Here is a 12,965-nt window from a genome sequence, read left to right as displayed (position 1 = left end):
TGCTGCGTATGACACTATATGTCCACTATATGTCCCTAGATTAGCTTTTGTCATGAATACAAAAAAAAATTTATGTAGCACTCATAAAGGGAAATTAGCAATTGGCATGCTAATTTGGGTTATATTTGCATATCTGTTAGCAATTAACATACTAATTAGGGTTATATTTTTACATCTGTCTTGATGTGCAAATTTACACATCATTTACAGGGGCTTCCTTCATTTGTTCTGTGAATATACATTTACTGAGAATTTATTATATATTAAACACTGTATGATTCTAAGTTGTAATAGTCATTATTGGCTCTTCATCCATTAAGTACTTATTGAAAACTTACTACGTACAGCAGCAGGTTTTGTTCTAAACTCTGAGAATACAGCAGTGGACAAACCAGCCAAAATTCCTTTACCTCATGGAGCAATATGTCGTCACTAGGTCAACAATAAACAAGGAAAATATATAGTGTATCAGTAGAGCGACTAATTGTTTCAGTTTGCCTGGGACCAGGGCCTTTCCCAGGATGTGGGACTTTCAGTGCTGAAACTGGCATAGTCCTGAGCAAACCAGGATAGTTGGTCACACTATTATCAGGCAGATAGGTGTTACACAGAAAAAGAATAGGGAAGGAGGATGGGGGAGGACCAGTTGTAGAGACACAGGTGTGATTGTAAACAGGTGGTTCAGGCAGCCCTCACTGAGAAGACAGCATTTAAATAAAGACCTAAAGGAAATGAGCCAGTAGCCCATGCAGAGACCTGGTGGAAAAGCATTCTAGACAGAAGGAACAGCAAGTGCCAACATTCTAAGGCAAGCGCCTGAGTGGAAGAATACAGGAGATGAGAGAGGCAATAGGGTACCAAACCACGTCAGGCCTTGCAGGCCATTGTAACAATTCCGGCTTTTACCCCCTGCAGGAAAGGAAGCCACTGAAGAATTTGAGCAGAGGACTGACACATATGACTCATTTATGTTTCAGCAGAATCATTCTGGCTGCTCTGTTGAGAATAGGTGCAAGAGGACAAGGGATAGGGACAGAGAGACCAGTTAGGCAAGAGGTGACGGTGGCTGGTCCAGGTGGTAGCAGTAGAGGTGATAAGAGATGAGGGAAAATTCTGGACATATTTTGAAGGCAAAGCCAACAGACTTGCTGACAGATTGGATGTAGGGTGTGAGAGAAAAAAAAAGAGTCAAAGTGCTGTCCAGTTTTGCATTGAATGGGGACATCGTGTCCTGAGATAGGTGGAGCAAGTCTGGGAAGGGGAGAGATTAGGGTTCCATTCCAGACATCTTAGATTTGACACGCCCAGTTGACATCTGAGTGGGATGGTTGAGTACAGAGGACTGAACCTTGAGACCCTCTAGTGTAAATAGGTCAGAAACTAGCAACAGAGACTGAGAAGGAGCAGCTAGACTGAGAACAGAAAACCAGGAAAGTGTAATGTCTGAAAGCCAGGTGAAGAATCCATATCAGGGAGTAGGAAATTGTGAACCATGTCAAATACCACTGATGGGGCAAGGGAATGCATGGAGATTTCAGTACTGCATTTAGCAACAGGGAGGTCACAGGTGACCTTGACAAGAGCAGTTTCAATGGACTAGTGGGGGCAAAAGTCTGATCAGAGAAGAGAATCGGGGGAGAAGAATCAGAGGCAGCAAGTGTAGACAAGTCTTCCGAGGAGTTTGCCATAAAGAAGGCAGGAAATGGGACAGTAGATGAGTGAGGTGTGCAGGCAAAGGAATTTTGATTTTTAAAATAGGAGAAATTACAGCATGTGAGTTGTAGGGGGACTGGTCAGTTATGGAGGAAAATCAAATGATTGTTGATGGAAGAGAAAGAAAGAGTGTGCTAGGTGAGATGTGAAGAGGTCCCTGGGGACAAGTGGATGGGTTGGCCTTGAATAGGGACATGGAATTTCCATAGTAATAGGAGGGAATGTGGAATAGACGGGCACAGGTCCGGGTCGTTGGGGCTTGTGGAGATTCTCTTGTAGTTTCTTCCACTTTCTTGGGAAAAGTGGAAATAAAGTCTTCAGCTGGGGATGAGTAGGGAGACTATAATAGTCATCTAGAAGAGTGAGAGAGTGAATGGGCTGGGGACATGCAGTAGCATTGCCAGCGACACTAAGGGCCCACTTGAATTTAACCGAGACCTGACAGCAGGCACGTGTGTGCTAACACACACACGTGCACACACGTGTGTACATATGTGGTTTTTCTTTTTTTCCCAGCCCACTTCAACTGCCAGGTGCAGGCACAGAATAAGCTAAGAGTTGGATTTAGCTAGAATCTGGTCTTACCAGACAACCATGACAAAGAAGAGGATCAAGGGAGTTGAGGATTCAGGGAAGGGTATTTTAATTTTAATGATTGACAGTAACTTTTTCCCAACTTTCTGTTAAGAAAATTATCAAATGAGTAGGAAAATTGAAAGAGCCGTCCCCCCACCACAATTTTCCCCCATGACATTGACCTTTTGAAGAGACCAGGTCAGCTATAAGATATCCCACATTCTGAATTTCTCTCACTATTTCATCAGGGTGCCATTTACTATATTCATCTATTCTCTGTATTTCTTATAAACTGAAAATTGGGTCTAAAGGCTCAATTAGATTAAGGTTGCACATTTTTGCAATAACACTTCAGTAGTACTAGGAACTTCATATCACATCGCATCAGAAGATGAGAAACAGGTTGTCCCACTAGCACTGATGTTAAATTTGATCACTTGGTTAGGTGGTTACAGTAAGATTCCTCTGTTATAAAGGTTGTTTATCTCTTGTAGTCACCTAGAATTTAAGCTGGGTAAGTGAGGATATTAGAGAAGAGAAGGACAGTGAAAAGGTTATAGGATTGATGGAACAGATCTACATGAGGCAAGTGTTTTTAAATGTTTGTCACCAGCCGGGTGCAGTGGCTCACACCTGTAATGCCAGCACTTTGGGAGGTGAAGGTGGGTGTATTACTTGAAGTCAGGAGTTTGAGACCAGCCTGGCCAACATGGTGAAACCCTGTCTTTACTAAAAATGCACAAAAAATTAGCCGGGTGTGGTGGCAGGTGCCTGTAATCCCAGCTACTCAGGGGGCTGTGGCACGAGAATTGCTTGAACCTGGGAGGTGGAGTTTGCAATTAGCTGAGATTGCACCGCTGCACTCCAGCCTGGGCGATAGAGTGAGACTCTGCCTCAAAAAAAAAAAAAAAAAAAGGGCACCAATTATTCCATTAATTGCTTCCTCATCACTGTTGAATCTGCCCACAAGTGTGTGAATTGTTTAATCCCAGAACTCAGGTGGCTTTCTTGTCATCACCCAAGAGCTTACTCCCTGAATACTTTTCATTTTGAACAGACAATAGGTTTGCCATCTTTGGAGATGTCTGTTATCTTCAGTCATGCTTAATGAGGGATAATAACCCTAGTGACCAGACACCCAACACTGTGCACTGTCCCTGCTGAGGTTGGGGACTCAGCTGGACTCTCCTCAGTGCTAAGAAATCCTCACTCTCCCAAATAATCAGTATAACACTTGCCTCTGGCAGTATTGCAGGCTGGCCCACAAGCCAGAGCCAGGCCTGTCTTGACTGCCAGGAGGAGCTCTGGGCTGGGGTCCTTAGTTCGTCACTGACTTTCTCTTCACTTTTCTGATTTACTCTGGTTAGATAAATCCAGCCTACTTTTAGTAAGTGACCTTGTTTTAAATTGCTCATCTGTGGCCAGTCACACATCCCTTGCTTTATCACATCTGCCTGATTAGCTTTGTCCCTGACAAGCCTGAGCTTTGGATTCAAAATAGCTGAGATGTTGGTGCCCCCTAAAGGACACAAGAATTTTAAAGGTTAGCGCTTTATTACAAATAACTAGCAAATATTTCGTTGGGTTTGTTTTATGTTTGGAGTTTCTTACTCTCTTTTTAAAACTGATTAGCAAGCTCTTAAATGAAATGGACAGGCCAATATGATTAATGCAGTATGCAAAAGCCCCAGGGTCAGAGCAGAAAAGTAGTGTTTGTCCTTTTAAGTGCTTAAATTTTTTAAATATGAGTTTGTGAATAAAGAATAGATAAATTACTTAATTTCTGCTTTAATTATAGGATGATGGAGGGGAAGGTAAGTAAAGCTAGACTTTTCAAATATTTTAATTAGTAAGACTTTCATTCCTTCCTATAGCATAATTTTTCTATATATGACAAAATTTGAAACGTCAGACAAAGTAATTCCCCAGAATACAAACGGAAGGATCTGGATTTTTATTTATTTATTTATTTATTTTTGCTAGGGAGAGGCAAACATGTCCAAAACTTAGGATTATTTGATGAATATTTAATAGTGTTTTTATTTGAAAATAGGTGGTTTTTCCTGAAATAAATATCAAGTAAATAAGTTATTTATATGATAACTCTGCTTTTTTTTTTTTTTTTTTTTTTTTTTAGATAGGATTTTGCTCTGTCACCCAGGTTGGAGTGCAGTGGCGTGATCATGGCTCACTGCAGCCTCAACCTCCAGGGCTGGAGCCATCCTACTGCCTCAGCCCCCCAAGTAGTTGGGACTACAGGCACACACTACCACGCCTTATATATTATATATGATTATATAATAATAATCCTGTTCTAATTTCTTGACACTACCATTATTTCAGGGGCTTACTTTTAAAGCTTAAATAGGACTATGGAACACATCGCAGACGTGAGAGCTGGATTAATACTTAGCCCACAACCTAATACATTGAACCAGAGCAGCACTTTTTTGGTCTAGAGTCCTCTGGGAATGTATTTCAACAGGCATTAACTGAACAACCTCACTAAGGCACAGGTATCCTTTTAGGAGCCAAGTGTCAACTAGGAGATGGAGGAGCAAGAGTCTCTCCAACCCATCTGAGAACCAGTTGCAGATATGTTAGTAACCACTTCCAATCTTTGAGGGTTATGTGTTCTGAAAACTTCCATAGTAGGAGAATTTGCAGTTGTGAAACAAAATTTTGGGAGACCAGAGGAGAGAGAGGACCAAAGTTGCAATTAATACATGAAATTTTGTACAAATATTAAGTTCACCAAGAAAGTAACAACATCTAAAATCAAGATAATACCAATGACATCTAATGCATCTTGAATTTGCATAATTGAGCATCATGCAAATTGCCCTATCTCATGACTCATCACATCCTGTGTCGTGGGAGAATTCTGTGACCCTGGAGACTTTGATGAGTCATGATGGAATGCAGAGCCCCAAAATAGCTTCCTTTACTACCACAGTGAACTTTGCATGCCAGCCCAGCCAGGGGCTGGCCAAGCTCAGGGCTAGAAGTGCCCAAGGAGATGTTTTTCAAGCCCTGACTGATACTCCACTGGAGGGAGCAGGCCTGATTACAGACTGGAGTTGGGTGGTACTAGGCAAAACTGCTGGTTCCAAAATAGGAGAAGAAGACTTTAGTAATTCCACAAACTTCCGATTCTGTGGCTCACTCTTGTAGTGGATGGCACTTTGTGGAGTGAGGCTGGATGATACCTGGGAGGCTGGAGGTTCTTCTGGCTCTGGTGGTATGGAGGGTTCAGCTTCTTAACAGCCTTGCAGCTCTGACTCCAGTAGTGGGTACTATTTTGGTGAGGTTAGAGAAGAAAGAGAAATAAGGAATGGTATGTGGGTATGTGTGTGTATTTTCTATCTTTGGTGATGTTGAAACAGGGAGTCTGTAGGTAGAAATGATTCAACTGGAGAAGGATGTCCTCATGCTAACAGAAGTGCTTATTCAACCTGAATACTAGAAATCATGCACATTGCATTTGGAGCAACATTCATTTGCTAACAGAGCTAACTCCTAGTCAAAATGTACCACCAGGAGTTCTCCTGACCCTTAAAAATTGACACCAAGGTTTCCTTTCTTTTCAGGTCCTCAAGTATGTTCCACATAATGAAGCACAATCATTACAGCTCTCGATTTGGCAGCAAACTTGGGCTGCAGTGCATCGGTATGCATGAGAAAGGCATCATATTTAACAACAATCCAGATCTCTGGAAAACAACTCGACCCTTCTTTATGAAAGGTAAGCAAGTACTTAGCTACAATCTTCTTTTTTGTCTATGAGTGTGCCTTTTTTGAAATCATATTTTTTAAATTTTTTTTACTTATTTATTTATTTATTTATTGAGACAGGGTCTGACTCTGTCACCCAGGCGGGAGTGAAGCGGCACGAATTTGGCTCAATGTAACCTCCGCCTCCCAGACTGAGGTGATTCTCCCACCTCAGCCTCGCGAGTAGCTGGGACTACAGGTGTGCACCACCATGCCTGGCTAATTTTTGTATTTTTTGTAGCGATGAGGGTTTCACCACATTTGAGACCAGACTGGGCTCAAACTCATGGAGTCAAATGATTGATCTGCCTCGGCCTCCCAAAGTGCTGAGATTACAGGCATAAGCTATCATGCCCAGTCTGAAACCATATTTTGAATTCTACTGCAATAAAGGAGGAAGAGCTAACATTCATTATACCTTTACTCTGTAGTAGCCATTGTTCTAAACACTTGAATGGCAGCCCCATGTGGTAAATGTTATCACCTACAATTCACAGAAAATGAGGTTAAGTAACTTGCCCAAGGTCCAAACATTAGTAAATGAGAGCCCGGAATATAGCCCTGAAGCCTATATTTCTTAATCACCACAAATTCTTTTCTTCTTATTGATGTGCAAAGCAATTTTATAGGCAAAAGAAGAGATGAAGCTATATATTTAGAGTCATTTCAGTTAAGAATTTAGTGTGTCACCCATATGTTTGATTTAAACATGGCCAAACAATGTGTTTGCTGAGTGCTTGACTGACAGCCCAGATGATTTAGCAGGAAGCAATTTGTGAATGAAATTAGGTAATTTTAGAACTGAGAGGGACCATATCTGTCATCTAGCCTCTGATTTTAACAGTTGAGGAAATAAAGTTCCAACGAAGTTATGATTTTCACCCAGGCAAAATAGGGAGTAATGAATGAGCTGAGACCCAGTTGCAAGCCTCCTTATCCAGTGATTTTCCCCCTTAACCTCATAATGCTGGAAATGAAACTGTCGGGGAATACACACGACTAACCCTTGACATTACTATCAAGCATCAAGAAAGATAATCATACCCTGGAAACCTGGTCAATGGTGGAATCTGGGGCTAGATGATTTTAGGTGTGGCCCTGTCTATTCACAGCCTTCCCTCCAGCAGCCCGTGCTGTGAACCTAGGTAGCTGCCTTCCGTGTGCCTGCTAAGATGGGGGGAGCTATGCCAGTACCTGTGCCCACTGGGTGTTGAGCCCAGCCTTCAGAGCTGCCCTCCCTCACCAGGACTCAGCACGACTCTTGCTGTAGACCCCAGTGTATCACTTTCCTATTGCTGCTGTAACAAATTGCCACAAACTAAGTGGCTTAAAAGAACTGAAACCCCGTCTCTACTAAAAATACAAAAAAATTAGCCGGGCGTGGTGGCGGGCGCCTGTAGTCCCAGCTACTCAGAGAGGCTGAGGCAGGAGAATGGCGTGAACCCGGGAGGCGGAGCTTGCAGTGAGCCGAGATTGCGCCACTGCACTCCAGCCTGGGAGACAGAGCGAGACTCCGTCTCAAAAAAAAAAAAAAGAATCTCTAAGTTCATCCATTGGTTTAACACCCCACCGTTCTCATCATTGAACTAGGTACCAAGATACAATGACAAACAAGATGTGGTTCCTGCCCTCCAGGAACTTATAATGGGGGAGGGAGGTTTGAATTAGGAAGGGGCAGCCCAGCACATCACCAAGTACTACCCTAGGTGATGGTAATGCTGGCAGTGTGCACAGAGTGATGCCAAGTACAGATGAACAGGCCACCTAAAGCACACTGAGGGGCAGGGGAGACTTTTCAGAGGAATGGATGCTTATAATGAGTTTTAAATGAAGGTAGAAGCTAATAAAGAAAACAAAAGACAAACATTCTAGGAGTAAAAAACAGGATAACCAAAGGCACAGATGAGTAGATAGACATGAGGCATCCAGGGCCCTGTCGGTAAGTCCTTGTGCCTGGTGCAGATACATTCAGGGACGTGACCAAGGGGAGGGCAGGGCCAGATCACCAAAGACCTCTCAGTTAAGGAAAGGAATTGAGCTTATCTCAAAAACTATGGAGAATCACTAAAGATTTTAAGCAGAATAACATGAACATATTTGTATTTTATAAAAATCCCTCCGGTAGCAGAGAGAATGACTAATTGGAAGGAAGCAGGACTGTGAGCAGTGAGAACATTTAGGAGCTACTGCAGTGATGCAGGAAGGGTGGAGGGGAGGCTGTTCTCAAGAGATATCAAAAGGGTAGGCCCTACAGTAGTAGACCCTATAGTACTTGGAAATTAAGCAAAACATCTTTGTGATTTTTTTTTAGATAGCCTTCTATAAGGAAGATCAGGGTTTCTATAAAAAGTGCTACATAACTGGACCCAAATTCATAATCTCAAGAAATAGGGGGATAATTGCTTATTGGAAAGTTCACTGTGGTGTCTGACATTTCTATAATCAATGCGGTTCCTAAGCATTTTTCAATGAATCTCCTTTTAGAGTTAGATGCCCTGTTGGTTTTCCTGATATAGTAGAAAGTTTGGCACAAGTTTTAGTATCTAAATCAGTAACATTAATGAAAGTATTGACTTACTGGGTGAGTCTGTAGAGAAATAGTTAAGTGCAACTTAGGCAATGACCCATCTTGGGAGGTAGGGAAGGGTGGGGGCGAGGGGTGAAGAAATAGCATGTGTTTCCCAAAATTTCCAAGAATTGTGTCCATATTGGTGGTATTTGGTGATTGCTTGCCCAATTTTCTTTTGACTAGATAGATTCAATACTTTTTAGCACATTTTAAAAATTAAATCATATCTACATCATACCACTGCCTATAAGCAATGTTATCACATTTTTGCCCATAAGTTTGGCATGTGGCTTCAAGCTCTTTAAACACAGAGGCAAATCATGCATCGGCCTGGGAGAAAACCACAAGTGACATTCTAAGCCAACCCTTCCACAAAAAGGGTTGAGTCATTTGTCCTGCTTGCTGAAGTGGCAGTCACCCAGAGAACAACATCCCGGCCTTTCACTTCTGCCAAGTCCTTCCTATGGTCAGAAAGCCTGCTCCTTCCTCAACCTTCCTTCCAAGATGTATGGAAATCTCAAAAGTCTAGGACCAGTCCTCAGGCCTCCTTTCTTATTTGCAAAGTATACCTTTAGGCAGGGGGATTCCGCAGCTTAACCCTGTGTGTGTGTGTGTGTGTGTGCGTGTGTGTGTGTGTGTGTGTGTAAGAGAGAGAGCAAGAGAGAGAGAGAGAGGATAGTCTTCTTCTGGAGTTACGTCTACAAAGTTTCCCAATATTTTTCATCGCATTTCAAAGACTCTGATGTTAACAGCAAACCTGAACAATAAAAGACTTAACAAGAGATTACTCCTAAAAGAAGCTTAAAGAAACGTAACACAAAGAGAGAAAGGGGCACTTTAAGGGTTAAACCCTCCTGTGCAGGCCACCTACCATCAGGACCCACCAGCCACTGCTCAGATAGTCAGGAACAGGGCAAGAGTGAGATCAGAGCCAGTTTACTCTATTTTCATTGATTCATTCATTCCTCTGTTGAAAAAATATGTATGAAGGCCCCCATGGACCATCAGCTTGAAGTGCAATGCTAATGAGCGGCTGTCACTGTCCTTAAAGAGCTCTCAGTTCAGTGAGGGAAGACTGGTGAGCAAGCAAGGAACTGCTTAGCTGTCATGCCATTGGTTGAGTAAAATAAACCTGGAAGTAGTCTGAAGAGAAATCAAAATTAAGAGAAGGGCACTTTGGGGGATTTTTACAACTAGCTTTTTACACTTAAATAGGAAGCACCTTAGATCAAATAGTTAGGATCCAATTTGACCAGTTTTCCAGTAATATCCTGCCACCTGTTGAAATGCAAAATAAATATGACCCAGGCAAATCCAAATCATCTTTGGAGGGAAATGTATACAATAAATATGAAAAAAATCACTGATTTGTGATTTATGACCGCAAGTACTAAATGTTTCATTTGCAATCTCATAAATGGCTGGCTAGAGCATGAAAAAAAGGTTTATTTTTAATTGTTTGTTTAAAATAATATTTGTCCCTATCTCCTTCCATTCATTCATTCTTAACCATAGGATAGTACATGCTTCTGGAAAATTAGGAGACCACAGAAAAGCATAAGAGAAGATTATGAAAACTTCCACCCAATTATTAAATTAAAAATTGTGGACAATTAAGCTCCAACATAAAAAGCCAAAATGGCCTGATTGTGTGTGTGCCCTGGAGTTCGTGACGGCTGATTCTCTGATGTGTACCCTGCAGCTCTGTCGGGCCCCGGCCTTGTTCGCATGGTCACCGTCTGTGCTGAATCCCTCAAAACACATCTGGACAGGTTGGAGGAGGTGACCAATGAATCAGGCTACGTGGACGTGTTGACCCTTCTGCGTCGTGTCATGCTGGACACCGCTAACAGGCTCTTCTTGAGGATCCCTTTGGACGGTACTGAAATTTTCACTCTCTCATCTTGACCATTTGTCCTTTATTGAACAAGGAGCTAGGAGGGATAGCAGACCGAAGGAATCACATGCCGTTTTCTACATTGCTCTTGTTTAAACATTTCTAAGTACTCCTCGTTTTTTTCTCTAGTGTTTCTGCTTTGTTCACTTAAAAAATATAAATTTCCATAAAGTAGGGGCCAGCATCTACTAGCCTTTTGTATCTTTCCTCATTACTCTAGGAAATAGAATTCTACCCACAGTTGAAACTTAACAAATGTGATTAGTTCATTTGGTTATTAACATATCCTACCACCAATCAACTTCATATATTTAACCATTTCCAATTGTTCTTTTGGGCATGATATATACATACATATATACACACACTCCTCCCTCAAAGCTACTAAATATGAAAACATTGTGCCTATATGATAAAAATGTCAATATTGCTGGTGATACTGATGCTGATGGAAATGACGATATTAGCTGCCATTAATGTAGTATCTAATGTGTGCCAAACAGTATTAAAAATTGCTGTATATACATGTTTGCCATTTATTTTTTATAACCTTAACAAGATGTCTCACTCATAAGGCTACTTTCCTCACTATGATACAGAAATGAATATTAAAACATGTGCCTGCTCACATCAAACTCATAGAACTTGATTTTATTTTGGCAGGATTAAACCATTTTGCAACTTGAGTACAACTGCCAATATTTCAGCTAGTTCTTGAAAAGTTGTGCCATTGTGCAAAAGTCCTTGAATTCTTTGATAACTTTTTAACCTAATGATCAAACACCTGACAGGAATGGAATTCACTGGACTTGTACCTAACTGTTTTACACTGTTTTCTATGGGTTACATTTTTTATTGCCACTGTGACCTTTATCCACACACTAACCTAGAAAGTATAGGAATTAAGGAATTGGCATTCTTTCTGATACAACTTTTTTGTTTTCTTCTTAAAGTCATTTATATTATGCATTACTCTTAAAGAATGTTTTAGTCTCCATTTTAGCAGTCTGTGCATAAGGTACTAATACATGTACACAAAGAAAAATTCACAAGCCCATTCAGATGTCTTTTAGAACATTATTTACCACTAAATATTTATACAGTTGACATAATGCTTATTATGCCCTTGAATAATAGAATTTGTTTTGTTTTTACTTCTTATCCATAAGCATTGGCCTTATATTGCCTCAAGAGGAACAGAATTTATTATTAAACAAGATTCTTTAAATCCATAACTTGTATTGTGATTTCATACATTTTGTAACCCTAGTAGTGAATATACCCTAAAAACCTATAAATCCCCCCAAATCACTCTACTGATAAAAAAAAACAAAAAAAAAAACATGTGCATGCAACTCTACCACCACCAAAAAACAAACATTAATCATTTGAGTAGTTTGGTGGTTACCAGAGGATGGGAAGGGTAGTGGGGACAGAAGAGATGAAGAGAAGTTGATTAATGGGTAGAAAAATACAGGTAGATAGAAGAAACAAGACCTAGTGTTCGATAAATCAGTGTAGTGAAGAAAATAAATAATAATCTATGTACAACCAAGTAGCTAGTGGAGAAAATTTGAATGTACTCAGCATAAAGAAAAGATAAATGTTTAAGGTGATGAATATCCTCATTACCCTGATTTGGTTATTACACATTATACAAGTCTATCAAAATATTACAGGTACCCCTAAATATGTATATCTATTATGTATCAATAGAAAATTAATCATTTGGATTAATTCCATTCTACTGTTGGCATTAAGTATGTACAACTCGATGTGACTTTTCCTGAATTAACTTATACCAGTGTTCATTGATTCATACATTCATTCATCAAACATTTATTGATTGCCTATTTTATGCCAGGCACTGTTCTAGGTTCTGGGGACATAACAGTGAGCAAGACAGATAAAATTCTTGCCTTCAAGGGGCTTATATTCCAGTGAGTGATATGGACAGGAAAAGAAATAAATATCTAATAAAATATTAGGCAATAATAAGTGCCTTGAAGGAAAAATGAAGCAGGGCAAGAGGACAGGAAGTGAAGGAGGGCAACAGCGGGTGTGGGCACAGATGTCATGGAGAGGGTGGTTAGAAAAGGCCTCTGCAGAGAAGACATTTGACCATAGCTCGAATTTAGTGAGGCCACAAGCCACGGGCAGATATGAGGGAAGAACACTCCAGGTGGAGGAACAGTGCGTACTTTCAACACTTGCCCCAACCAGCTGAACTGGAACACATGCTACCTGGTATACCACACTTGGGCACATAGACAAGCTATAAGCCCTCCATATTGCTGCATCTCCCCTACTCCAACTGCTCCGTACAAGAGCTGGAGACACTTCATCTGATGGCCATTTGGATGGGAGCCTGCAATAACTTGAAGAAGTTTTAGTCACACTTCCTTACCTGATCTCTTTTCAGGCAGGGATGCCACT

General features: G+C 40.9%; 1 protein-coding gene across 1 annotated transcript in view; it reads left to right on the top strand.

Annotated features, from left to right (window-relative positions):
• LOC116481527 (aromatase) overlaps nucleotides 1-12,965 on the top strand; it is a 31,860-nt gene that overhangs the window by 9,109 nt on the left and 9,786 nt on the right. The window contains exons 3-4 of the mRNA XM_032174249.2: nucleotides 5,880-6,034; nucleotides 10,335-10,511. Of these exons, the coding sequence (XP_032030140.1) occupies nucleotides 5,880-6,034; nucleotides 10,335-10,511 (332 nt within the window). The remainder of the gene's footprint in view (nucleotides 1-5,879; nucleotides 6,035-10,334; nucleotides 10,512-12,965) is intronic.

Source organism: Hylobates moloch, unplaced genomic scaffold (genome assembly GCF_009828535.3).
Source record: "Hylobates moloch isolate HMO894 unplaced genomic scaffold, HMol_V3 SCAFFOLD_14, whole genome shotgun sequence".
NCBI lineage: Eukaryota > Metazoa > Chordata > Mammalia > Primates > Hylobatidae > Hylobates > Hylobates moloch.
The sequence above is the reverse complement of the archived record's forward strand: the minus strand, read 5'-3'. Positions and strand labels throughout refer to the sequence as shown.